The 25,574-nt window shown below is 34.3% G+C and overlaps 1 protein-coding gene across 1 annotated transcript; it reads left to right on the top strand.

The window, feature by feature from the left end:
- The first annotated feature begins 15,894 nt into the window (after positions 1 to 15,894).
- On the top strand, positions 15,895 to 16,885 carry LOC120211660. Its single transcript, XM_039210159.1, has 2 exons — positions 15,895 to 16,037; positions 16,127 to 16,885. The coding sequence occupies exons 1-2, from the start codon at positions 15,938 to 15,940 to the stop codon at positions 16,759 to 16,761; spliced, it is 735 nt and encodes a 244-aa protein (XP_039066090.1). The 5' UTR covers positions 15,895 to 15,937; the 3' UTR covers positions 16,762 to 16,885.
- The last annotated feature ends 8,689 nt before the right edge of the window (positions 16,886 to 25,574 follow it).

Below are 25,574 nucleotides of genomic sequence, written 5' to 3'. Positions count from 1 at the left end.
TTTCCCACACGAACGTAGTTTCGAAATTGACCTAAAATGTCAAGATCAAAACCACCAAAGGTTGCACAGCGAATAAATCTGTCAAACTATTGGATATTGAAACATAATGGAAAAACCGAATAAAAAACAATAAAGGAGAGAACACACCAAATTTACGAGGTTCGACGAGAATATCGTCTACTCCTCGGGCACCACACTGGATGATAACTTCACTATATCGCCAATATTACAACAAATGGAATTCTTTAGAATTCCCAAAGTGGGAGAATGAAGAATACAAGAGGAAGAGAGAACTTGTTTTTTTTGGGATGATTTCTAATGAAATACTTAGGCCTATTTATAGTTGAGTTTTAAGGACTAAGCTTATAAATAACCTAATATTTTAGGGATCAAAAAAGAAAAATAAGTTGGCCATATACCAAAGAATTTTCCAATGTGTACAAGTTAGCCACCAAATATGAAATTCTCATGTTCAAAGTTTGGCCACCAACCAAGATGAAATTTCCAATAAGTTGGCCACCAACCAAGATGAAATTTCTAACTTGCCAACTTAATTTCAAGCCAAATCTAACAAATCTACACCTTGGCTTGAAATTACCAAGCCTACTCAACTTCTTCAACTCCCCATATTTGTAGTGCCTCTTGTGCTTACAAGCGCCGCACACCCAAAGGTGTTCATACTTTCAGTATTTTAATCAAGTTCAAACAATGATTGAACTTGATTACTGTTACCACCTTGGTCATCATATCTGCAGGATTTTTTGATGTCGCAATTTTCTGAAGTAGAATCTTTCATTCTTCAAAGATCTCCCGCACAAAGTGATACCTCACGTCAATATGCTTAGTCCTTGAATGGTAGACTTGATTTTTTCGCTAAGTGAATAGCGCTCTGACTGTCACAATAGAGACTAATGTGACTTTGAACAACTCCCAAGTTTTCCATCAACCCGTTAAGCCAAATTGCTTCCTTTATAGCCTCTGAAGCTGCCATGTATTCTGCCTCTGTAGTAGACAAGGCCACCGTAGATTGCAATGTAGACTTCCAACTTACAGGGGCTTTAGCAAGAGTAAACAAATACCCAGTAGTTGATCGACGCTTATCCAAATCATCAGCATAATCGGAATCAGTATATCCAACCACACACTGACAAAGTGCTTCATCTAGTTCAAAAACTACACCAACAACCACGGTTTGTTGGAGATACCGTAGAATCCATTTCACAACTTGCTAATGTCTTTCTCTAGGATCATGCATGTACCTACTCACAACTCCAACTGCTTGTGAAATGTCAGGACGCGTACACACCATTGCATACATCAAGCTCCCAACTACATTAAGCATATGGAACTTTTTCCATATACTCTCGTTCTTCGTTAGTTTTAGGAGATAATTGAGAACTAAGTTTCAAATGAGAAGCCAGTGGGATACTTACATGTTTGGTATTTTCATTCATGCCCAAACATTGTAATACCTTTCTCAAATACTGCTTCTGTGTTAAACAAAGCTTCCCTCTCTGTCTATCTCTGTTTATCTCCATACCAAGAATCTTCTTGGCCTCACCTAGATCTTTCATCTCAAACTCTTGATTCAACTGATCCTTTAATTTGTCTATCTCCTTTTGACTCTTCGAAGCGATCAATATATCATCAATATACAAGAGAAGATAAATGAAAGATCCATCTTTGAGCTTTTGTAAATACACACAATGATCATATTTGCTTCTAGTGTACTTTTGCCTCCTCATAAAGCTATCAAATCGCTTGTACCACTGCCTCGGAGATTGCTTCAATCCATATAGCAATTTGTTCAGCTTACAAACCCATTTCTCACAACCACCATCTTTCTATCCTTCTGGATGAGTCATATAGATCGCCTCTTCTAAATCACCTTACAAGAAAGCTGTCTTTACATCAAGTTGAGCTAGCTCCAAATTCAACTGTGCTACCAAGGCCAAACAATATTCTAATAGAGGAATGCTTCACAACAAGGGAAAATACTTCATTGTAGTCGATTCCCTCCTTTTGAGCGTAGCCTTTAGCTACCAACCGTGCCTTGTAGCGAACATCTTTCTTGCTATGAGATCCATCTTTCTTTGCAAATACCCACTTGCATCCAATTGCTCTTTTACCTTTCGATAATTGAGCCAGTTTCCAAGTGTTATTCTTTTGGAGAGATTGCATTTCTTCATCCTTGGCACTTTTCCACTTATCATTTTCCAAGCTTTGTATTATTTCTTAGTAAGTGATAGGGATATCATCATCAACAACTGGAAGAGCATAGGCCACCATATCAACAAATCGAGCAGGTCTACGAATTTCTCTTCTTGGCCTTGTAACTGCAAGTGGTTTTGGTGTCTCCAATGGTTCTTGGATTTGAACCTCTTCATCTTCCGATTCTTTTATTGGAGTTGAAGAATTAGCTGCATCAACTTCTGGGATCATCGTCTGTTGAAACTCCACCTATTTTGGAGTATACTCCACCTGCTGTGGAGTACTACTTGTCTGGACAGCTTCATTTGTTACCTTCTTTACTAGGGAAAATTCATCAAAGGTAACATCTCTGCTACAAATTATCTTCTTGGTGTCTAAACACCAAAGGCGGAATCCCTTCACTCCATGGGTGATTCCCATAAAGAGAGCCTTCTTTGTTCTCAGATCAAGCTTGGATTCCTTCACATGATAATCAGCAGTGGATCCAAATACATGTAAGGAATCATAATCAATAGCAGGGTTTTCAGACCATACCTCCAATGGTGTTTTTCCTCCTATCGCTGATGACGACAGACGATTGATGAGATGGCCATCATATGTCACAGCCTCAGGCCAAAATGCCTTGCCTAACCCAGCATTAGACAACATACATCAAACTTTCTCCAATAGTGTTTGATTCATACGCTCTGCCACCCCATTCTGTTGTGGTGTATTTCTAACAGTGAAGTGTCGAACAATACCATACTCATGGCAAACGTCAAAGAATGGGTCACTTTTATACTCCCCTCCATTGTTTGTTCTAAGACGTTTGATCTTTCTACCAGTCTAGTTCTCGATCATATTTTTCCATTTCATAAAAATTCGAAGCACTTCATCTTTAGACTTTATCGGATACACCCAAACTTTTCTGGAAAAGTCATCTACAAAAGTTACAAAATAATGGTTTCCTCCCAAAGACGATGTCTTTGAAGGACCCCATACATCTGAGTGAATATAATCCATAATACTTTTTGTATTATGTATAGTGGTGCCAAACTTCACTCTCTTCTGCTTTCCCATAACACAATGCTCGCAAAAGTTTAATTTGTAAGCCTTTTCACCTTTCAACAATCCTTTCTTTTCCAGAATTTGCAAGGATTTCTCTCCAGCATGTCCCAACCGCATATGCCACAACTGGGTTGCGTCCAAATCATCACCTCCGGAAACTGCTGCAACTGATCTATAATTGTACTACCTTGGTAGTAATACAAATTATTTTTCCTGATGCCCTTCATCATCACAAGTGCGCCATTTTTAAAACTCCATCTCTCGTAGTGACTACTGAGCCTTTGGATTCCAAGGCTCCCAACGAGATGAGATTTTTCTTCAAACTAGGCACGTATCGGACATCTGTCAGAACTCTGGTTGATCCATCTTGATTCTTCAATCGAATTGAACCTATCCCAACAGTTTTACAGGCATTGTCATTGCCCATATAAACAACTCCTGCATTTAGTTCTACTAAATCAGAAAACCATTCCCGATTAGGGGACATATGATAGGTGCAACCCGAATCTAATATCCATTCATCTGAATGGAATGTTGATAAAGTAACCAATGATATGTCAGAGTCATTTGTATCATGCTCTGTAACACATGCATCTGGAGCAGCTTTTTCTTTCTTCTTCAGCTTCGGACAATTTTTCTTCCAATGACCTTTTCTCATGACAAAAGGAACATTCATCTTTTCCCAGTCTGGACTTCGACTTTGATCTCCCTCTCCACTTTGGCTTTTGAATTTTCGAGCGACCTCTTGCCACGATGGCCTCCGCTGCTTCGTACTTGCTCTCATTCTTGGTTTTTTCCTAAGCTAATAACTATACAAAGCAGCAGTTACATCTTTAAGGGTAACATTATCCTTACCATGAAGTAGCGTTGTCTCAAGGTGCTCAAATTCATCTGGAAGAGATGAAAACAACATCAAGGCCAAATCTTCATCTTTGAAGGTTTCATCCATGCCCAATAAGTCTGCCACTAGCTCATTGAATGCAGTGATGTATTCATTCATACTGGTGCCTGGTTAATAATCAAATCTGAACAATCTTTTCTTCATGTGGAGACGATTCTGAGAGCTTTTCTTTAGGAATTTTTCCTCCAATGCTTTCCACATCTTACTTGCATAAGTCTCATTCTTGTAGCCATACTTCTGCTCCCTAGAAAGACAAGATCAAATCGTGCTGCATGTCAAACGATTGATTGTTCCCCATTATTTCTCCTCCATATATTTGGGCTTTTCTTCCTCAATGGCGATGTCTAGACCTTGTTGGAATAAAGCGTCTAACACCTCGCCTTGCCACATGCCAAAATGATCGGATCTATTGAATAACTCCACCGAGAAATTTGCATTTGACATCATCCTCCTCACCGGTCCGGATGAAGAGCTTGATGTCTCAACTGATCCGTATTTTGGCATTTTAATTCCAATGAACAATATTCAATAGCACGAACTGTTTCTTTTCAGCAACGGAACTACCAGGATAACCTCAACAAAAGCTCTGATGCCAATTGTTGGGAAAATCGGGTTATTTCCCACACGAACGTAGTTTCAAATTGACCTAAAATGTCAAGATCAAAACCACCAAAGGTTGCACAACGGATAAATCTGTCAAACTATTGGATATTGAAACATAATGGAAAAACCGAATAAAAAACAATAAAGGAGAAAATCACACCAAATTTACGAGGTTCGATGAGAGTATCGTCTACTCCTCGGGCACCACACCGGATGATAACTTCACTATATCGCCAATATTACAACAAATGAAATTCTTTAGAATTCCCAAAGTGGGAGAATGAAGAATACAAGAGGAAGAGAGAACTTTTTTTTGGATTATTTCTAATGAAATACTTATGACTATTTATAGTTGAGTTTTAAGGACTAAACTTATAAATAACCTAATATTTTAGGGATTAAACATAAAAAATAAGTTGACCACCTACCAAAGAATTTTTCAATGTGTACAAGTTAACTACCAAATATGAAATTCCCATGTTCAAAGTTTGGCCATCAACCAATATGAAATTTCCAATTTGCCAACTTAATTTCAAGCCAAATCTAACATTATATGCCTCACTAAGTTAACGACTTAGCGTGTGATTATTTCACGCGTAGGTTCCAAGAAGAGGAAGACTGATAAAAGTTATGCAAGACAGGTTAGTTCCTCCTTTCCAAAGATCAGATCAGAGAGGAAATGTATAGTATGTATTTTGTAATAAGGATAGTGGTTGGCATATAAATAAAGGATTAAATTCGATATGTTCTAATCACTTTTGAAAAGTCATACAATTGAGTTTTGTAATGTTTTAAATGCATATATGTAATTGATAAATTTTATACGGATGAAAGCTTAGATTTTTACGAGATTATATGTATTTTTACGAAAGTATTGTAGCAGTGCATCGATACACTGTAGCAGTGCATCGATACACAATTTATATTCGAAATTTTCATTGTTCATTATACTATTCACGGTACTGTTCATACAGTATACTACTGTTCATAGATACATATTTTTTCAGATTTTATAATGAAGTATAATTTTAATAGAATATTATTTTATTTTCTTAAAACAAGTTCAAATGTTTTGATATTTTATAAGAATATCATTTTAAAAGTCAATGTGACATCTCGGACTCGTATTCGAGTCGGGTATGAGTTGGGGTGTTACAATTAATCAGTGAAAACCAACTTATCGGGTTCTAATTTGATGAAACAGACCCCAAAAATGGATTCAAGACGTCGAAAAATGTCAGAATATGTATACCCGGTCAAAGTCAAAGGTCGTTCAACGCCCGGTCAACGCCGATCAAAGTTCTGGTCAACAGTGGTCAACGGTCAACAGTTTTACACAAATATCACCCTAACAGAAATTAATTACAAATTTAGCATCCTTTTAAAAATATTTACAAAACTAACACCCAAATTTTACACAAATATCACCCTAACATAAATTAATTACAAAATTAACACCACCTACGCGCAGTGGCGGCGCTTTATTAGTGATACGGTGTTGGAAAAATTCCTGAAAAATCTCTAAAAATTATTTTAAGGCATTTTGAGACACTTACCAAGCTCGGTTCACAATTTTGAACGGTGGAGAGCTCGATCGAAACATCAAAAATTTAACTTTCTCACCCCTCCACTCGTCGGTGATGACGCAGAAACGGTGAACATCGACAGACTCGGAATAATGCAAGGAACACGATGGTGTGGGAGGTGTTTAAAACGGATGGTCGGATCGACGTGAATCAACGAAAAACCAACGGAAATTGAGTTAAAACCGACGATACTTCCAACTGAAATTAACGACGAATGATGACGATTCATGACGAAAGGTTTGAGGGTTTTTATTCATCGGTCGACGACGAACGCGATGGTGGTTTTGGTTTGTCGATCGGAGGTCGAACGGTGAGTAGATCGGAGTTAAAAAGAGGGTTAAAGGGGAAAAAGAAGGGAAATTGGAAAATTTTATAGAAAATATACAGGATGGGGTTTATAATTCATTCCATAAAAAATAGGTAAACCATGAGTTTAGTCACTGAACTTCCTGCACTTTTTAAAATGGTCTGCCAACTTTGTAATTTTACAATTTAATCCTTAATTTCCTTCCAAAATTCCAATTAAATTCACCACTTTATAATTTCTAAAATTTCACCCCTAAATTGGGGTGTTACATCTCTCACAGGTGATTGGAGTCCCCGTTACCCAATTCGAATGGTGAGAAGGTGTAAGTATCCCTAGAAGCAACATATTAAAAAACCAACTCGATCCGACGGTGTACGGAAGAGATCGGAGCCTCGAAAGTCGAATGGTCGCCAACCATTTTCACGGAGTTGGGAGCCACTCCTCGTAAAACCATGGTCAGTTTCATGTTCTTGGCGACGAGGAAAGCCTCCTTAAAAATTTTGGGCTTCGACGATCGTCGGAGTACGGCGACAGACGGCGTACGTCGCGACAAGAGGCGGTGACGCAACCGCCAATTTCTGAAGAAGTTTAGAGAGCAGAGAGAACTTCTCTCTATAAAAAAAGGAGGAAAAGAGTGAAGAAGAAAAATGAAAAAAAGGAAAAAGGGGTTTATATAATCCTAGAAGACGACGTCATTTTGGGCTCCCATATACGTGTGTTGAACCCGAAGGGTCTAATCCCTTCCACAATCCTCGCCATTTCCTTCTTTTACATATTGGTCACTTATTTTATGATTAATTAATTATTTATTTAGAATATTTTGTCCTTGTTTCATAATTTTTCATTTTTTTCTAATACTAATTCTTGGTCTAATTGTTTTCATGTCCTCTTAGGTTCAGCGTGTTTTTCCACTTCGACCACTAGACCCAATTTTTTTATTTCTTTGATTTGTGCTCTGATTGGTGCTTGTTTTAATTTAGTCACCATTATTATTATGATTTATTCATTTTAGTCACTTATTATTTTTGATTAGCTACTATTTTTTTATTTTATTGCATTATGGTCCCTTTATTAAAATTCAAACACTAAATCATAATACGACCTCGCGATGACCCTCCCTAGGGTATGATTCCCGTTATTTATGGTCTGGGTAACAATTAAAAATTAACCACTAACTCGTATCTTTTACTAGATTCGATTAAAATTTTTATTGTTTAATTTTCATTGTTATTTCAATTTTTGTCTTAAATTAGCATTATTTGTATTCTAATCCTTTAAGTTCCAACTTTTATTTATTGTTGTTTGGACTTTATGTTATGTTTTATTTTAATTTGGTCATTTTGTGTCTATCAATTGCCTTTAATTTCTATGACTTCCCTTTTAATTTAGTTTGATTGGGTCCTTGTTAGTCCATTTAGGTCTTTAGATTAAGCCCTTCAATTTAGAATTTTAGCATTTTGGTCCTAGTTTAGATTAACTTTTCCTTAATTTAATCTTTAAATTTAGTTTCTTTTTAAATTAGTCCCAAAAACCTTTAGCTTAAATTATAGTAATAATTGATTAAAATTAATTAGGATTAACATTAGAGCCTCCATCATACGCCTAATTTCACCATTCGTCCCTAAATTAAGAGAATTCTTAATTTAGTCATCGCTTTTGCTCGAGGTTCCAATCTGATTATTCGAATCAATAATTGATTAAAATGAATTAGGATTAATATTTGAGACTCCATCTTAGGCTTAATTTCACATTTAATTCTTAAATTAGGAGAATTCTTAATTTTGTCCTCGCTTTTGTTGGAGGTTCCACTTTAATTATTCGAATTGCAATATTGATTAAAATTAATTTAAGTTAATATTAGAGCCTCCACTTTGATCCAAAAGAAGAATTGATGATCAATATTTCTGCATATGAACTTCATGCATTACATTTAGATACATATCCATTATATGCACATTTCATACATCAAGGCATATTTTTACAGATTGTTCAAAGAAAAGAAGAGAGCGAAGAAAGAGTATAATTCAAGTCTCGAATGAAGAGTATTTTGTTTAAAATGGCTAAGCCTCAAGGATCGAGGAGCCCAATCGAGAAGAATCATTACGTTGATATGAGAGCACGTTACCCAAACAATATGATGTTTTCAAATGAATTTTTGAAAAAGCTAAGTCTGATTTTCAAAGGTTTCTTGATGATAAGTCCTTTGGGCATCGTAATATACAGTTGCATTATTCTGATGATTTACTGTGATGAATACTTCATGTGCCAATAGTTATGATGCTAGTCAAGATTCGCAAGAATGCACCAGGTGTCACAGATAGGGAAGATAGTCAAACCAGGAAGAGAATGAAGACCGCCCTTGTAATAAAGACTGCTCTTGTAACCATTCCCAACCGATCAAGAATATACACTCATACATATTGCATGAATTTATATATTTGCATAGACATTCATTATTTTTGTACAAATGTGATAAATTTTGATTTCCCTCTCATGAGGATGCATGTGAAGTCTATTTTGAGAAACTATTTTGGCCTACTTAGAATCATTTTTCTAGAAAATTGTTTGAGTCATTTTTAGGACCGTTTTTCTAGGATGTTATTTGAGTTATTCTTAAGATTTTACCTAGAAGCCTTTTCAATAATGTCTTTCTTCAACTTGACTTTTTCATGTAAAGAAGTAAACCATTTACCAAGAAATGGCTAGATTGCTTCAATGCGAATGAGCAGTGTCATTTCCATGATGGACCCAACAAAGATAAAAACTCAACAAAGATTCACAAGACAATAAAATTTACAACACTAAAGTGACATCATGCATATTTAGGCATTTGCAAAATAAGAGCATACACATTCATTTTTCGTCAAGTTTTGAATATCTGACAGGAATTCAAAGAGTCAACAAAGATTTCATTTCACGACTTCATGAGGAAGAACATAATTTCAGCAAAGAATCAGTCTACATTTTCACCATTGGAAAAACGGATCTCAGTAAAATTTGAGGACCATCGAGTCATTACCTTCGGGTACTTTAAATACAAATCACTAACATATAATAATCTTTTGCAGGTTTAAAACTTTTCAAAAAGATGATTAACTAATCAACATTTCCAATGGAGAGTTTATAATGAGAAGAACTCATCCGATGAAGGAGAATAAATTCATAATGAGAATAACTTGTTCAACCTTGGTTCGATTCCATCACAGAAGGAGGTGGATCAACTTTTCCATTGGAGAGTTCATAATGAGAATAACTCATCCGATGAGGGAGAAGAGGTTCATAATGAGAAGAACTTATTCATCACTTTGTTCGATTCTATCACAGAATGAAGTGAATCAACATTTCTAGTAGAGAGTTCATAATAAGAAGAACTCATCCGATAAGGGAGAAGAAGTTCATAATGAGAAGAACTTGTTCAACCTTTGGTCAATTTATCACAAAAAGAGGTGGATCAACATTTCCAATGAAGAAGTTCATAATGAGAAGAACTTGTTCAACCTTAGCTCGATCCATCACAAAAGGAGGTTGATCAACATTTCCAATGAGAGATTTCATAATAAGAAGAACTTATCCGATGAGGGAGAAGAAGTTCATAATGAGAAGAACTTGTTCAACCTTAGCTCAATTCCATCATAGAAGAAGGTGGATCAACATTTCCAATGGGAGAGTTCATAATGAGAAGAACTCATCCGATGAGGGATAAGAAGTTCATAATAAGAAGAAATTGTTCAACCTTAGATCGTTTCCATCACATGAAGAGTTGGAACAACACCGACCTTTTCTCATCCATCGCATAATGAGTTGGATTAGCATCATCATTTCTTTTGTCCATCACATAAGGAGTTGGATCAGTATCACCTTGGGTTAACCATCGCAAAGGAGTTGGGTCAACGTTTCTGAGAGAATAAGTTCATAATCAGGTCTTACCCATCGCAGAAGGAAGTGAATTCACATCCCCAGTGAAGAGTTCATAATGAGAAGAGCTCGCCCTTGAGAAGAACTCCTAGCACCAGAATTGCAGCAACACAAGCCGGATAAAAAATGGTGCTTATTTAGGGATGGCAATGGGTCGGGTCGGGTTTTTGGGCCACTCGACCCGACCCGAGAAGAAAGGGTTTTTCACCCGTGACCGACCCGACCCGACGAAATTAAGGTTTCACCCGACCCGACCCGACCCGAATATATGACAATGGGAGAGTTCATAATGAGAAGAACTCATCGATGAGGGATAAGAATTCATAATAAGAGAAATTGTTCAACCTTAATCGTTTCCATCACATGAAGAGTTGGAACAACACCGACCTTTTCTCATCCATCGCATAATGAGTTGGATTAGCATCATCATTTCTTTTTTAAAAAACCCAACCTGACCCGACAACGTTTCTGAGAGAATTTCATAATCAGGTCTTACCCAAAAGAATCGAAACATCCCCAGTGAGAGTTCATAATGAGAAAGCTCGCCCTATGAGAAGAACTCCTAGCACCAGAATTGCAGCAACACAAGCCGGATAAAAAATGGTGCTTATTATCTTTGCTTTATTCTTGTTCCACAACAATGAGTAAAAAGGGGCAGCTGTAATCACCTTTTTTATCCCAATAATAATAATATAAAAATAAAAAAAAGAAAAAAAAAGAAAAAAGGGGTGATCCCTGAATATCCAGGAATTCAATGCCACGGTCGCTATGTTACCCTCTCCTTGCCATCTATACTCCCTGCAATCTGCTCCAAAAGCGCCCAAATTAGAGATGTGATTTTTTTTTAATTTGTAATATGTGTGATATAAACCCAAAACAGAAACATTTGTAAAGGGAACTCGACCCTCACAGTTTCGAGAGCAGCAATACAAAGCAATCATTTTTTTCATTCAAGTTAACTAAACAAGAACAAAAAAAATGAAAAGAAGAATGAAGAATGAATATACCTCTCGACCGTATCTCTCTACCGAAGATTGGAGCCGTTGTTTCCCAATCTGAATAGTGAGAAGGTGTAAGGTATCCCAGAAATATTGAAAAACCTGCACGATTCGATGGCTGACGGAGAAGATCGAGCTTCGAAAGTCGAAATGCCAACCATTTTCATGGATTTGAGAGTCATTCCTCACAAAATCGTGGCCAGGTTCGGGTTCCTGGCATCAAGAAAAGCCTCTCTGGAAATTTTGGGCTTCGCCGGCCTCCGAAGTATGACGACAGACGGTGTTCATCGTGGCGGGAGGCAGTGGCCTAGCCACCGATTTTTGGAGAAGTTTAGAGAGAAGGGATAATTCTCTCTCTAAAAAAAGAAGGAAAATGTGAAGAAGAGAAAAGAAAAAAATAGGAAAAACGAGTTTATATAATCCTAGCAGACGACATTGTTTTGGGCTTCCATACGCGCGTGTTGGACCCGAAGGGTCTAATCCCTTACGCAATCCTCGTCATTTCCTTTGTTTACAATTTGGTCACTTATTTTATGATTAATTTCTTATTTATTTAGAATATTTTGTCCTTATTTCATAATTTTTCATTTTTTTAATACTAATTCTTAGTCTAATTACTTTCAGGCCCCCTTAGGTTCAACGTGTTTTTCCACTTCGGTCACGGTCCCCCTATTTTTTTTATTTCTTTGATCTTGTGCTCTAATTGATGCTTGTTTTAATTTAGTCACCATTATTCTTCTAATTTATTCATTTTAGTCAATAATTATTTTTGATTGGCAATTTTTTTATTTTATTGCATTATGTCCCCTTTATTAAAATGAGAACATTAAATCATAATACGACCTCACGATGACCCGCCCTAGGGTATGATTCACGTTATTTATGGTATGAGTAACAATTAAAAATTAACCACTAACTCATATCTTTTATTAGATTCGATTAAAATTTTTATTGTTTAATTTTCATTGTTATTTCAATTTTTGTCTTAAATTAACATTATTTATATTCTAATCCTTCAATTTTCAGCTTTTATTTATTATTTTTTGGACTTTATATTATGTTTTATTTTAATTTGGTCATTTTGTGTCTATTAATTGCCTTTAATTTATATAAATTGCCTTTTAATTTAGTTTAATTGGGTTTTTGTTAGTCTATTTAGAATTTTTAGCATTTTGGTTCTAGTTTAGATAAACTTTTCCTTAATTTACTTTTTAAATTTAGTTTCTTTTCGATTTAGTCTTAATTTAGTCCTCCTTCTAATTTAAATTTAGAATCAATAATTGATTAAAATTAATTAGGATTAATAATAGAGACTCTATCTTAGACTTAATTTCATATTTAGTCCTTAAATTAGGAGAATTCTTAATTTGGTCCTCGCTTTTGCTCGAGGTTCCACTTTAATTATTCGATTGCAATATTGATTAAAATTTATTTAAGTTAATATTAGAGCATCCACTTTAGATTAGATTTCAATTTAGTCCCTTTAATTTAGGGAGTAATCTGAGTTGGCCCTCGCTTAAATGCTCAATGAACCATATCGATTATTCAATTCAATAACTGGTTAAAATCAAGTAGGATTAATATTAGAGCATACATTTTCAGGTTTATGCCTCTAGGCTCTTTAATTATTCATAATTTGACACTATAAGATAGAGAAAGCCTTAATCTACTTTTAGATTAATTAGGGTTAATAATAAATTGTTTGATTGCATCATGTTTTAAAACCTAAGACAATGTTCACTTATTAGGAAGTCAATAGTATATCACCCGCGAGTATGCTCAGGGGGTGACTAGTGTTGATTCCCAAAATAGGTAAACATCCTTTTCAAGATTGTATCATGATTTCTAAAATATTGAGGCAATGTTTGGTTATTGGTCATAATAGTTGATCTCCCACATTCATGCTAGGGGGCAAATGCTATTGGCTTTAATAAACGAATACCCTTTTCAACTTTGTATCCATAATGATTTTTAAATTAGATAAAGTTCGAACTCAAATTTTAATTTTAAATATAGGGTAATTAACTAGGTACTAATTTTTGGATGTTGTGGGAGTGTTAATCCTTTCCCATACGTAACTGACTCCCAAACCTATTTTCTGGTTTTCTTAGACCTTAAACTTGGTATTTTTATAAAAATAAAATATTTTATTAAAATCCCAGAGTTTTTATGGTGTTCCGATCGCACCTTAAAATGATTGGTAGCAACTCCTCACATTTCAAAATCTTTTCAAAGAAAACCCCCTAAGTCTTACTAATGTTTTTCCCCACTCGGATTAAAAACGGTGTCGATAATATGTAATTGGAGCTCATGTTTTGATCAATGTTACATGCTTATAGATTCATCCTACACAAAGACACAATCTTCACTCTTTTCATTAGAACTAGTTTCGGTAGTGATTTATTGAATTCACCACCAATGATGGCAGAACACGATGGTTTAGGCAATTTGAAGTCATTCTTTATATATGATGACAGAACACGACGGTTTAGGCAATTTGAAGTCATTCTTTATATATGAAGAATTAACCGAGGCTACAAATATTTTTTAGACCATAATCTTTTGGGTGAAGGAAAATTTGGGGTTGTTTATAAAGGTTGCTTACAAGATGGAAGAGGGGTGGTTGTAAAGCAACTAAAAATCGGTGGGGACAAGGTGAACGAGAATTTAAAGTTGAGGTTGAATAATATGATTTTTTGACGATGAATAGGATCGTCGACAGTTGATTCTGATGATTGTTGTTGAGATGAATATGCAAATTTATATAAATTAAGTGTTCCAATCATAAACAGACATAAATTCCTGAAATAATTATAATTTTTAATTTAAAAATATAATTTAATTATATTAATATTAAAATTTAAATTAAATAATAATAAAGGATTAATTATGGATAGATCATTAAGTTTTTTATATTTATGTAATAAAGACAATTTAGTTATTGGTGTGTGTCGGTGTGTCACATTAGTGGTGTGTTTCGATTGCGACGTGCATTCTAGAATTTTCCTTATATTAGAATAATTACTAGTACTTTTTTAGAGAAATTTATTTAGAGTAATTAGTTAATTACGATAATTCAACACTTCAATATATCATTTATGTTAGCGTTTTATTTTTTTATACAAATAAAGTTTAGATAAGGGGTGACTCTCCCAATCCAGGGTAGGGCATACTTAAGATACAATTGAAATTTACATAAAACTTTACAGATTGCCCACCAAGAGTGACGATTGTGGGATTACAATATCAATGCAAATCAACATTTAATATAGCATTTATGTTGTTAATATAGTGATTAATTGAATTTTATGTTATTAAATCAAGCGACATTAATTTAATTGACGTTAAAAATTAAAATTAAAATTACTAACGTAGGTTGGTTCAAGCGGTAAGTAGTTTGATATCATTTAAGTAAGGTCTTAAGTTCAAGTCCTTGTATATGCACAAAATTCTTGCTAGGAAACTCACCAAAGTTAGTAAAATTTTATGTGATAGATATATAGATTAATATTAGTTTTTTTTATTTTCAAAAAATTATAAAATATTCATTAAATTTCTCAAATCGTTATAAAATTATTATTAAATTTTATTATGTTATTATACAATAGTCACAAAATTTATCAAACTATTATAAAATTGTCTTTAAAAATTTATTAAAATTTATCTTATGATCATTTTATAATAGTTTGATAGATTTAATGACTATTTTGTAATTTTTAAATTTCAATGACTAAAAAATCATTTCAACATAATTTAGTAATACATTTGTAAGGATGAGTATGGGTTGGGCTGAGTCGGATTTTTGGCCAACTCGATCCAAAATCCAATCTAACTTTTGAGATAAAACTCATACTCAGTTCGATTTGACACACACACATATATATTACTTTTATTTGATAAAATTGGGAATTGAAAAAGATAATATAGAATATATTATTACAATTATCTCTAAATATGTAAAATATAATTATATTTTTTAGATCAAATATTTTATCTTAAACTTAAACCTAAACTTGATCCAAAATTATATTTTAAAAAATCCAACTCAAACCTTATTTTTTATGAAAAATCTCCTATCAATAAAATTAGATCAAATGAAAACCGTCAGATTCTAATTCCGTATCCATCACTGTACATTTATATACACTTTAACCATTTTAATTTGATTGTTTCGGTTTAATCCGAATTTAATAAACTATTAAATAAATGCCGTGGGAGTACATCAATGGAATTAGATTGCTTAGTGTGTAAGGTATGTGTGAAAAAAAGAGAGGAAAGGATCGGGTCAATAAATTTTCATAATCATATTATACATTTATATATATTATTAACGAGAAAAGGCTGCAGAATTTGGGTATTCTACTATGAAATGAAAATGGGAGTTTTGTCAAACAAGATTTCCAGAGAGGAATTGAAGCCTGGAGATCACATTTACTCATGGAGATACGCCTACATTTATGCGCATCATGGTTCGATTCTTCTCCTGTTTCTTTGTTCTTTTTTATTCATTGCTTTTTAGATCGATCGATTGATGGATTTTCAATGTTAATAAAATCAGGGATTTATATCGGCGAGGGGAAGGTGATTCATTTCACTCAATCCCAAGGTGGTCGAGAAATCAGTACCGGAACCGTCTTGGATCGTATAATTTTTAGTTCATCGACTCGCAATTGCCCTAATTGTGGCGGCGATCAATCGATTCGCTGCGGCGTTATTTCTTCCTGTTTAGATTGCTTCTTAGCCGACGGCGATTTATACCTATTCCAGTACGCCGTTTCACCGGCTTTCTTTGTGGCTAAACCCAGGGGAGGAACCTGCACCATTGCTGTTTCCGATCCATCATCCGAAGTTCTTCACCGTGCTTTCTTCCTCCTCCACAACGGTTTCGGCGTTTACCATCTCTTCAAAAACAACTGTGAAGACTTCGCCATCTATTGTAAAACGGGGCTACTGGTGATCACGAGGATCAGCGTTGGTAGGAGTGGGCAAGCTACATCGTTTTTAGCAGCTACTAGCGCCATAGTTTCTTCACCGTTAAGGTACTTGACCACTAGCTTTACTGGCCTGGCTGCTGTTGGTTACGGGATGTATTGTTTTAGCCGGTTGGTTTCAGACATCGGGGTCCGTCGCGATGTCGAAAAGGTTCCTGTTGAAATGCTTGTTTCGGCTTCTGCTGGCTTCCAGGAAACTTGATGATCACTCAACAGAATTCGATCTCATTTTTCCTTTTTCGATATCTGAACTCATAGTTGCAGAGTATTTGATTCAAGTATGTGTGTTTTATTTGTATGCTCAAACGAAATATTTATTTATGTTATCCTGAACAAAGTTGTTAAAATGTTTAGAGTTATTTTTTTTTGTTTTAAAGTTGGATGATTATAAGTTACTATCTCTTTGGAATTTTTTAATATATTGACAACTCATAGCTCCTGAATCTAGGATTTTTAGAGATTTTTAGAGAGAATAATTTTTCATTTGATCACTAAAGTCACTTAATCAAACGATTATCGTATTTCAGTTATCATGTTATCGTCAAACTCAGATAATCATAATTTTTTAACGAAAAAAGATAAGTTTGAAACATATGATTAATCGAGTGATTATTTTGTAACTTTTAGTAGTAGAGAAACTCAATAAAACATCTTACTATTTTATAATTTTTAATATTCGAGGGACTCAACAAAGTAATATTTATAGTTGGAGGATTATTTTATAATTTTTAATAATAAAAAACTCAATAAAATAATGTCATATAATTAGGAGATTATTTGTATACCTTAACCCTGAAGTAAAGTAGTGTATATAGAGGTATGCATTGATTGCAAAAGGATCACAACACAAGACAAGCAAAGCCAAGATAAAGCAGGATCGATGGCGAAAAAAGCTGTTCTTGTGGGTTGCAACTACTACACGACCCGATTCCATTTGCATGGATACATACACGATGCGGAAACCATGGGAAGCTTGATTATCAGCGAGTGTGGCTTTGACATGAGCGATGTTAAGCTCCTAACTGATGCACCGATGTCGTTGGTTTTACCTACGGGTAAGATTATTAAGGCTGCTCTTAAAGAAATAGTGACAACTGCTAATGCAGATGTCCTTGCCTTTACTGCAACAAGTCCAATGCCAATGCCCTTTTCTTGGGTGGCTTTGCTTAGAATCTCTGATCAATATGGTGGTGGTCAAGCTGTCAATGGTTTTACAGAAAATGCATGGTCGGGGTAATAAATTTGGATTTCAATGACTTCCATGTTCAACTATGTACGATGTATGAATTAACAATGACAAGACTCTGAAGGCCCTAAAACACACAGACGTAAAGTACAGTAATTAAGGAAACACAAATACACTAAAGGCACTCTTCAAATCTATTTTAGTAGTAGCCGCAGCAGAAGAAGAAGACTAGAAGAAGTGCATAATACATCAACTGGTTTTTAGTTTCTAGTTTTGCCATGTATACTGTTGTCTAGGCCTATCAGCCGAGAAGGGTGCATCTGCATTCCCATCACTGGAGTAAAGGCAAGGGTGCTGTTCGAATCCAAGGTCTTGTAAATACTTCCTACCTTCCTTCACAAGCTCTTTGTTTGTTAATGGTGCTTGGCCTCTGTTCTGGTTGAGTATTTGGAGCACTGCATAGGTAAAGGCCCCATGAGCTTTTCCTCTGGTAAGATGACTCCCCTTCAAATCTGCTGATGTCTCAATTGTCTTGGCTTGCACTTAACAGAATCCCCTCATCCTCAGCCACTGACCTTTTGGAACTCAATAGCGCCTTTTGCTCATGCAGAGGTAGGAACTTCATACTCACGTCTTTCTTAAAGTTTAATGCTGAAATATTGCCTACCAAAACCGGAACCATTCCTATAAGGCTTCCCTAAAACTTTGGGCTACCGTCGATGGCGCCTTCTGTTGCAGTGATTCCACTTGTTGCTGATAGCATGCACTGGCTTATGGATCCAACAGGAATGCCCCGAGCCTTGAAGTGAACCGGTGTTGGTATACTCTTCAATCTAGTAGGTCCAATGTGTTCTTTATCCTTGTCAATCAAAACACCACTGTAGCATGATCTGAAAGGATTGTGAAGCTTACTTTTTCTTCTAGTTTTTGAATTAACCTTGAGGTTCATTTGGTAGAGCACAAGGTTCTTAATCTTGAGGTCGTGGGATCGAGTCCCACAGTGGACAATTCATAATTTGGAGGTCTCTCACGGAAGCTGCTCTCAACCTGACGTTGGAAGCAGCCTACTATCATACCTCTCCATTATCCAATTACATATGGGAATAAGAGTCAACTAATTTTTTTCTTCTGAATTAAGTGCCTCAAGTCCATGTCTGCACAACCATATGTAATTATACTACACTGTATAACGCGAAACTAACTTAAAAAATAAAATAAATCAGAAATCATGGCTGGAAACAGTAGAGCCATGTTTCAGTATTTCACCATTCCATCAATCTGATCAGAATGTTAGGAATAAAGGGACAATTGAATCAGACATGATTGATATCCTCCAAAACTTTGAATATTAAGATTTTTGCAGATTAACCTCCAATTTTGACTCACAATATTTTATTTTAGGAAAAAAAATCCCTAATATTTGACAAAATAATCACTTTTTATAAAACATTTTGACCTTTAATTTTTAATTTAAGGATAATAATGTCCCTATTTTTTTAGTGTTAATTGTGCATTAACTAATAGTTTCTACCCATAAATGGGTCCTTTTGCCCAAAAATAAAATGTAGGGAACCAGAACGACTATTTTAATAAACGTTCGGAGCTAATTTTGACATTATGCCTATTATTGAGAATGTAGTACTATCTCATTTGGTTTATTTGGCCGGATGTAAGATTAGAGTGTTTGATTGAAGGAATGCAATATTATTTGAATGTGTATTTTAGCAAATTATATTCATGACATATGTTCTTTTTAACAAATTAAGCTTTTAAAAAACTAACAAAATAAACTCGAACAAGAGATAAATACGAATAGATATGACTGTATCGACAAACGAACCACAAAAGAGATAAATAATAAAAAATTATCATTAAAATGTGCTATAGAGGCAGAGAAAAACATGTCATAAAGACAGAAAAATATATGCCAAAAAGCCAGAATTATCAAGAATAAAAAACAAGAAAAAAAAAAATAAAATATAATAAAGAAAAAGAAAAAATAATGAATACCGATGGTCGGCAACTAATACCAAAACTGATGTCGTTGACAATCACAAAGATAAAAAAGAAAATAGAGTAGCGGCGGCTATAAAAAAGAGAAAAAGAATTTAACAAATTAAGATTTTAATATTAATTATAAATATTTGTATAGAAATTCATATAACTATTTTAAATTTTTAACTAAATTCCAATTATATTGACTTCGATAGATTTATAAATAAATAATAATTATTTAATTGCTATTACTAGAAAAATAATTACCATTGATTTTAGATGTATGTTATTTTTAATGAAATATTTAATATTATTTTAAAAGGTTAGTAAATTATTCAGGTAAAAAATATAATTAAAAATTAAAATCTCGACTCATAAAATTTTCATTAAATAAAATAAAAAACATTTAAACAATATTATCATAAAATATATAACTAAAATTTAAAAATGTTAAATAAATAGAATTTATTAAAAATAAGTTAAATATCTGATTTAAATATAATACAAATATGACAATGAATCTGAATCAAATGTAATAATATAATTCTAAAAAAGAGTATTATTTCTGATAATGAATTTTAAACGAACTAAACATCCCCTAAAAACTTCATGTCTTTTATCTTAAAATAATTATTAACTATAAAAATTAATATAAATATAAAACATTTTAAATATGATAATAATACGAGAAAAATGCACGAATCGTATAACAAAAAAATAGTTTCAACATTTGTCACTTTTGTTCCTCAAATTTAAAACAGTAGTGAAATTGGGAAGATAGAAAGTTGTAAGTAGTTAAGCTTTTTGACGATGCATTTTACATTAACATTATATATAGGTAAATTTCACGTTTAGTAACTTAACTATCATTTTTATTCTGATTTGGTCACTCAACTACTTTTTTAAAACCATACCAAGTTTAGTTTTGGTTTTATTTTGACCATCTGCCGTTAAAATTAACGGTGATGCTGACGTGTCACCTTAAGAAAATACCACATCATCATTGGAAAATTAATATATCATGTTAGCATTATGTTAATTTTTGAGCGGTGTGTGACCAAAATAAAACTAAAATATAATATTAGTTATATTTTGAAAAAAATAATTGAGTAACTAAAACAAAATAAAAGTGATAGTTGGGTTATGAAACATGTAGTTTACCCTAAAACATATAGTATTTGCAGTATTGATGTGGGCCTGGTGACGAGGCTGTGCTTAGGGTGGAGGGCAATTAGGGATGTAAAAAGTTGACCCGACCTGTAAATTTGAGTGAAACTGACTCGAGTCAAAATTATTTTTGACATGCGTTGTGACGATCGGAAACCGACTCAAGTTGGAAGTGGTGTTGACCTGAACACAAGTTGGACCTGGAAATTGTAGATCTGAACCCGAATTGAACTAAAAATATAATCCCGAACCCGAACTGCATCGACTTGTCAACACTCATTTTCATCTGACCTTATTATATAGTATTTATATATTAATTTATGTTATGTAGTAAATGTATTATTATTATTCATTGTTTATATATTATATCATTATATTATTACATGTCATATATATACATGTTCATTTTCATGTCCAATAAATTACAAGCAATGCCCCAGCCCAGTAGTACACACAAGCCCAACATGACCCACCGTAGACCTGAATCAGTAATCCAGAAACCGGCTAAAACCCGACCCGAGACTCGGTTCAGGCCCGAACTAGCCTAATATGCTACCTGAAATAGTTAAGGTTTTTAAACCCTAACTTTTCACCATACGCTTAGCGCCGCGCCTCTAACTGTCTAAGAACAACCGCCGGGCAGAGGAAAAACTCTTGGAGAGTCCTTATCCCAGCAGCAACAACCCACCTCCCCAATAAATCCAGCGCACAACCAAGTAAAAAAAAAAACAAAAGCACAAATTAGTATCCTAGTTCAACTTCAACTAGGAGTCTAAAACAGTGTGTTTGTAGATCTATAAATGCAAATGCATGCAGCAAACGATGGAAAGAGGGAGATTGGAACAAAAAAGAGAGGAATTACTTAGAAAGAACAGGTGGAAACGAGTAAAAGAGAGAGAGAGAGTCGAACAACAAAATACCAGGAGAGAAATCGAGAGAGAAAAAGAAAAGAAACAGAGAAAAGAATACGACAGTAAGAATAAAAAAAGAAGGCTATTTTCTGAAAGTATTTTCTCCCTTTGTTTATGTCTAGAGTAAAAAAAATAGGGTTTCAAGTTTCCTTACACTGTTCGACGGGATTCGGTGCCAAGGAGATCCTTGGTGCTCCATTTCTTGCGCATTGAGCCCCAATAATGAACCCAAGAGGATCCCAGGAGATAGGTTTTACCAGAGAACATTTTCTTTGTTTCGTAAATGCGGCATTGAAGTCAAATATGGTTCAAGAACCCTATGTTTCAATTTTTAAATCCCTTAGTCTGCAGCATCATTTTCAATGAGAAATCCATGGGCTTAGGTTATAGGTTATTTTCCTGAAAAGGGTTCTATCCTTTGTAATATTTCATCTTAGCCATTGAATGATGCTTTGTTTTCTTTTATTTCGAGTACTGATGTTTTAATATTTTCAATTTAGTCATGTTATTGTACAATGTGTTATTATTGTTAATTTTGAATTTGGTTACAATGTTTGCAATTATTTTATTTTGGTCACTATAATTTTTATTTTTAATTATTTCGAATAATCTGTAATTTTGGATAATTTATATTTTAGTTCTAATGGTATGGGTTTATTATGTTTTAGAGTTTGTGATGCGTTGTTTTTACAATATGTGCTATTTGTTTTAGGCATTAGCTTTTCAGTTTTATTAATTAGTCCTCCTATCATTTTATTCTTTGTTTTTGCAGCTCATTTTTAGTTCCGATTTAATCCCTTAATTTTGATTTGTTTCAATTTGATCCTCTAAGCTTTTATTTTTTTTTATATTTTTTATATTTTTTTCTTTTTTCATATTGTTTTTATTTTATTTTATTACTTTTATAATTTAACATTTTTCTTTTATTTAATTTTATTTAATTTTTTATTATTCTTTATTTTATTTCATGTTTCTTAATTGATTGATTTATTTTTTATTTTTATCTATTTTTTATCTTTTTATTTGATTTATTTATATTATATTATATTATATTTTTATTTTTTCTTTTGATTTATTATATTTTTTTATGTTTTTCTTTGATTTATTTAATATTTCTTTATTGTTTTTTATCTAACATTTTTTTACTTTTTTTAGAATAATTCCAACTAATCAAAGGTAAGTAATTTGAATCGGGTTTTTAAATTTCAATTTAAATTTTAATTTTTCGCAATTAAGATAACCGACAAATTAATTGGTACCGAAAGGGAAGTACAAGGGTGCTAATCATTGACTGTAATCGACTCCCAAACCTGACACATTTATGATAAAACGCAGATCATGTAAGATGGTGTCCGATCCACCTAAGTGTTTTTAAAATGATCGGTGGCGACTCTAACCCATTTATTCAAGTCGAAGCTCAATTCCAGGCCCACCCGAAAGACGATTCCGATAGCTTGGCGACTCTGCTGGGGACAGGTAAGTGAGTCAGGCCAGAATTACTTTTCGGTTGTCTTTTTTAGCGAAAAATAATAAATTTTAATTTTAATTTATTTATCCGATTCTAATTATTTATCTTTGATTATTTTTCAAATAAATAGTTGTACTAACGTTTTTTTCCAATGATTTCAGATTTTTAAAACTTTCATCTCAGACTCTATACCTGAGCTCCGAAAACTGTTTAAGTGGGGTGAAAGTGACGCCTTCATGAGAATTTATTCTCCGTGCGGGCATAAGGGAATGTATCCTCTCGAGTTTAACTTAGTCCACATAAGCTTGTAATGAGCTTAGGACTAAGGGTCTGGCAAGCCCAATGGGGCACCAACAAGGAGAACTTAGGTACCTTCTTTAGAACCTAAACCAGGAGACTACAAGGAGTTAGAGCCCACCCCAAAACCTCATTTCAAACCCTAGGATGTTTTGAGATTATTTCCTGCTTTATTTTCTGTTCAAAGCATGTGAACTAGAAATTTATACGGTTAGCACTGGTTCAAAATTAACATGTGGGATAGAGACCATGTCCGGGTAGGAATAATAAGCATGTGGGGTAGATATCATGCGGGATATGATTTTTTATTTTCATTATTGTTTTGATTTACCTCACTAACTATTTTCATTTTTGTTCTCTTTCACTTTATTTTCATCATTTGCATCATTCAAAAGATATGTTGATCCACCAAAAACGTGTTCGTTAGACGTAAATAATTTGCATTAATAGACAAAGGGGTTATTATACAAGAGATGAAAAGCTCAGAAGTCCGACTATGGTCTGAAAAAAACTCAGAATAGACCGGGTTTACACCGAGCACACCAAAAGTCAACTTTTTGGGCTGACAAAAGTTACAGGGGCAGACGAGAAAAAGGTTACTGACCTGGGGAGTCGCTTAAAAACAACGAGAACAAGATGGCAAAGCGATAGCTGAAATTGGAGGCCATTATGACGAATTCTAGAAACAAGCCAGTGTTCGATGGAGGCTCCAATGGCGTTTCCGTTAGGAACATGACTCAGCAGAGAGTGAAAACCAAAGATGCATCCATTTAAGACTTCTTGGGATAAGTACAAAAAGTAGCTCAGAGAGGCCGGAACGTTCGGCAGGGTATTCAACCAGTGATAGAAGAAGGCGAAAGACGAATCAACCTATCAAAAGCTGTTAGGGGTCTAGAAGAATATAACTTTAAAATGTTTTTTGTCTCTTAAGAAATTACACTTTTGTCCCCAATAAAGATTATTTATAATAACATACTCGCTTTTGGATCAATGCCTCGAACATTTCATGCATCATGTATTCTTGCATATTTTGTATAATTTTTCTTTTTTTCATTACATTCACATTAACTAACAAGAGATGTCTCGTAAAAAGGGAAAAACACCTGGTTTACCTCCACAAGCTTCGGACACGTGTCATCCTCACAACACCCGCGTAAAGGAAAATGGAAGCCAAGATTGCTCAACTTGAAGATAACATGCTAAGATTACAAAAGGAACTGGAAGAAAAAATAAGTCAAAATCAACAAAAATATCTTGGATTCCATCACTAGGAACCAATACTTATTGGTTGACCATATTATTTCAAGGTTGTCTATCTTGAATCAAAGGAATGCTCCTGGGGCAGAGGCATCTGAGGGGGTAGTTGTACCACCTACTCCACAGTTGGAAATTTCATTTGGAGTCTTACTAAGAATTTAAAATAATTCAGATGGGTATCACATTCTGAAATTTGGTGAAAAATCCAAAACAAAAATGGTAGAAACGACCATTAAACAAGGAGGTAGGTCGAGTAGAAAATCTCCCCTGAAGAAGAAAGAAGGAGAGATCATCAGTATTTTTAACGCTAGCAAGGGCGTTACAATCTCCAAATCAAAACCAATTGCAGCTGTACCGTCAGGTACTTCTAGGCAAGGTTCGAGAGAACCAATGAGAGAAAAGGAAAATGAGCATTTTGATCCCATTCCCATGACGTATAAGGAGCTTTACCAACAACTTTTGACAATCATGTGGTGTCACCATATCTAGAGAAAACTCTAAAGCCCTCATACCCCAGGTGGTATGACGAAAATGCACATTGTGAATATCATGGAGGTGTTTCGGGGCATGCTATTGAAAATTGCCTCGCCTTTAAGAGGATTATCCAAAGAATGCACAACAGGAGCTGGATTCATCTTAACGATTTATAATCACCCAACGTCACATAGAACCCTCTTTCTAATCATCAAGAGAACGAGGAAAATGCAATCACGAAGGAAAAGGGTAAAAAGGCC

The sequence above is a fragment of the Hibiscus syriacus genome, unplaced genomic scaffold (assembly GCF_006381635.1).
Source record: "Hibiscus syriacus cultivar Baekdansim isolate YM2019G1 unplaced genomic scaffold, ASM638163v2 tig00109980_pilon, whole genome shotgun sequence".
NCBI classification, from domain to species: Eukaryota; Viridiplantae; Streptophyta; class Magnoliopsida; order Malvales; family Malvaceae; genus Hibiscus; species Hibiscus syriacus.
The sequence above is the reverse complement of the archived record's forward strand: the minus strand, read 5'-3'. Positions and strand labels throughout refer to the sequence as shown.

What these genes read in the sequence shown, in the direction of transcription:
- LOC120211660 (XM_039210159.1), top strand. Translation starts at nt 15,938, where the DNA reads ATGAAAATGGGAGTTTTGTCAAACAAGATTTCCAGAGAGGAATTGAAG. An exon ending in CTACATTTATGCGCATCATG is followed by an intron (nt 16,038 to 16,126) that starts GTTCGATTCTTC and finishes TAATAAAATCAG; the next exon opens with GGATTTATATCGGCGAGGGG.